Genomic DNA, 3,509 nt, shown 5'->3' with positions numbered 1-3,509 from the left:
GCCCGTCTTCCGAGGTCGAGGTTGAGTCCGAGCCCTAGGGTCGGGCGAGGCGGAGTCCATCGTCGTACGGAGCCGAGGCTGTGTCCGAGCCCTGGGGTCGGGCGGGGCGGAGTTCGTCGTCGTCCGGAGCCGAGGCTGAGTCCGAGCCCTAGGGTCGGGCGAGGCGGAGTTCGTCGTCTTCCGGAGCCGAGGCTGTGTCCGAGCCCTGGGGTCGAGCGAGGCAGAGCTTCCTATGGCGCCCGAGGCTGGACTTAGCTGCTGTCAGCCTCACTCTGTCGAGTGGCACAACAGTCGGAGCGACGCAGGCGACGCTGTTTTCTTGTCAGGCCGGTTAGTGGAGCGGCGAAGTGACTGCGGTCACTTCGGCTCTGTCGACTAAAGAGCGCGCGTCAGGATAAGGTGTCAGGCGACCCTTGCATTAAATGCTCCTGCGATTTGGTCGGTTGGCGTGGCGATCTGGCCAAGGTTGCTTCTCTGCGAAGACTGGGCCTCGGGATGGCCGAAGGTGTGTCCGTTGCTTGAGAGGGCCCTCGGGCGAGACGCGAATCCTCCGGGGTCGGCTGCCTTTGCCCGAGGCTGGGCTCGGGCGAGGCGAGATCGTGTCCCTTGAGCGGACTGAGCCTTGACCTTAATTGCGCCCATCAGGCCTTTGCAGCTTTGTGCTAATGGGGGTTACCAGCTGAGATTAGGAGTCTTGGGGGTACCCCTAATTATGGTCCCCGACAACATGTGAGCGAGAGATATATTAGCTCTATTGCTCAGGTCGTTTACACACGAATTTGCAGGGATGATTCATATTCCCTTCCCCATGTATTTCATCTTTGTTGCTGCTATAGGCCGGAAGATCTCAGGGCACCCCAAATTTTAGATTTAACGTCTAGTTGATCATTCAATTTATAAATAACACCTTTCACTACTACACACCTCAAACGTTTGGAGGGTGTCCTTAATTTACAAATAACACCTTCTACTACTAAACACCTCCAACGTTTAGAGGGTGTCCTTAATCCTTAATTTACAAATAACACCTTCTACTACTACACACCTCCAACATTTAAAGAGTGTCCTTAACAAAATATACTGTTTAAAGAGTGTCCTTAACAAAATATACTGTTTGGAGGGTCAAAACACACCTCCAACGTTATACTGTTTGGAGGGTCAAAATAGACGTTAGATCTAAAATAAACAAAATATACTGTTTGGAGGGTCAAAATATACTAAAGAGACGTTAGATCTAAAATGAGTGGTGCTCCCTTTGCCAATTACACATGTGAGCGGGAGATATGCCAATTACACGTGAGCGGGAGATATATTAGCTCTATTGCTCAGGTCGTTTACACACGAATTTGCAGGGATGATTTATATTCTTTTCCCCATTTTCGTCGAACCCATGTATTTCATCTTTGTTGCTGCTATAGACCTGTTATAGACCGGAAGATCTCAGGGCACCCTAAAAATGTAGAACCTCTGCATATCCATGATAATAAGATTTGACTCGGAAGCATAATAAAAGTGTAACTTACATCTCATTCCTTCTACTTCATCACATTAACACACACACAGGATCATGAACTGAGGTGGTTACAATGCAAACACACAACACATACGTTCGTAGCTGCCGCTTATTCTTCATTGCTTTGTTTATTCTGTATACATGTAGTTATCGGCAGTCGTCAGCCGGGAGAGGCAGTTGCTTAGTGCTGACCGGGGAGTTTCTCCTTGATCTTCTCCATGAAGCCCTTCTTCTCGTGCGTACCCTCAGTCGTCGTCCCATACGTCGTGTCGGTGGTTCCGCCATAGCCACCGCCGCCACCGGTTGCCGCGGTGGTGTGCTGATGCTGGTCGTAGTCCTTGTGGCCGCCTGGGATCTTCTCCTTGATCTTCTCCACCACACCCTTCTTCTCGTGGGGGCCTCCGGTCGTCAGCCCAGCCACGTACCCTGTCCCGCCGTACGCGCCGGTGGCCGTCGCCTGGCCCTGGCCTTCCCTGTGGCCTCCTAGCATTTTCTCCTTGATCTTCTCCTTCAGGCCCTTCTTTCGGCGCCCACCCATGCCATCGTCTTCAGATGACTGCATGGAGAGAACATGCAACAACCAGGTACTGCATGCACATGCATGGTGTGGGAGTGGATATAGGCGGACGAGAATATTGCGATGGAGCAACGAAACGCACCGAGCTGCTGGAGCTGGAGCTGCTGCCGGAGCGGCGAAGGATGCCGCCGCCCGTCTTGTGCTCAGCTGCATGGGGGAACGCGCCGCCGGTTCCAGCTACGCCTGTGGCGCCGGGACGCGTGCCGTGGCCGGCGGGCATGCCGGTGGCCGCGTGCCCTCCGCCGCCTAAGACCCCCGTGTCAAGCATTCCGGTGGCACCGTGCGCGCCAGTACCGGCAGTCGTACCCATGCCTATTGCGCCATGCAGACCACCACCGGTGAGGCCGGCGGCGCCGTCCTGGATCCCGGTCACGCCGCCATGAGTGTCGTGGGCTCTCGTGCCCGTGGCTGCTCCATACGCACCTGGGCCACCGGCGTCGTGGACCCCCGTTCCGGTAACCCCGTAACCCGGATGGCCCGAGCCGCCATAGCCCCTGGTGTCATGCGTGCCGGTGCCCGTGGGGCCATACCCGGCCTGCTGCTGGCCGCCGTAGCTGCCGGTGCCTGCGACGCCGTACCCGCCGGCGGATTCACCCAGCTGCTGGCCCTGGACACCGTGGCCCCCAGGGACCAGGTTGCCGTACTCGTCCACTTGCTGCCGCCTCCCCTGCTGGTAGTGCGCCATACTTCCTGTCCTCCTCCTGCTCGCTCGCTTCTTCTGAACTTTGGCTGGCTTTACTGAGCTCACTTGTGTCACTGCACGAGATGCGATGGATGAAATGGACGAGGCCGGATCTGTTTATTTATAGACGATACATGTGTGCAACGTGTTGGATCTGGCAGTTTTCGACACGTCGCAGCTACGTGTCCGTCCGTCGTCTAGGCAGCCGAGCTGAGGACGCGTGGACTGGCCGGGTGCCTGCGTACGTGTTGTAGTGTAATAAGAGCAGTAGAGCACTACAACTAGAAGCACCGACGCGGTTTTGGCGTGGGATTGCTTTTCCTATTCCGTTAATCCGTTCCTTCCAAAGAGACCACGCGACCACCGATCAGCAACCTATAATAATATAACGGAATCGCAGGCGCTAGCTCATCATCTGGCGACGGTACGCACCGGTACGCCGACATGTAAGTGGCACGCAAGTGCATTTCAAAGTTCGTGGATTTAAGTAACGGTCTTTGACCAGCTAAAGAGCTGCACATGCATTTAGATGGTGTTTAAATGTAATAAACTAATAATTAGCGGTTAAAATTAGCTAAAGACATTTAATAGACTAGCTAATAATTCGGCTATCAGCTACTTTTAGCAAATTATATAATAATTAGTAGCTATTTGTTAGCTAGCTAATTACCCTAGCAATTTTTTAGACAACTACCTATTAGCTTAATACCTATTAGCTTAGTGCATTCAAACACCTC

The 3,509-nt window shown here is 53.8% G+C and overlaps 1 protein-coding gene across 1 annotated transcript; it reads right to left on the bottom strand.

The window, feature by feature from the left end:
* Positions 1-1,694: 1,694 nt before the first annotated feature.
* Positions 1,695-2,807, bottom strand: LOC109941990 (cold shock protein CS66). Its single transcript, XM_020543322.2, has 2 exons — positions 2,173-2,807; positions 1,695-2,069 (listed from the first exon to the last, which is right to left on the bottom strand). The coding sequence occupies exons 1-2, from the start codon at positions 2,773-2,775 to the stop codon at positions 1,695-1,697; spliced, it is 978 nt and encodes a 325-aa protein (XP_020398911.1). The 5' UTR covers positions 2,776-2,807.
* Positions 2,808-3,509: the final 702 nt, after the last annotated feature.

Source organism: Zea mays, chromosome 8, assembly GCF_902167145.1.
Source record: "Zea mays cultivar B73 chromosome 8, Zm-B73-REFERENCE-NAM-5.0, whole genome shotgun sequence".
In the NCBI taxonomy this organism is placed as follows: domain Eukaryota; kingdom Viridiplantae; phylum Streptophyta; class Magnoliopsida; order Poales; family Poaceae; genus Zea; species Zea mays.
This window is presented reverse-complemented; position numbering and strand designations above follow the sequence as displayed.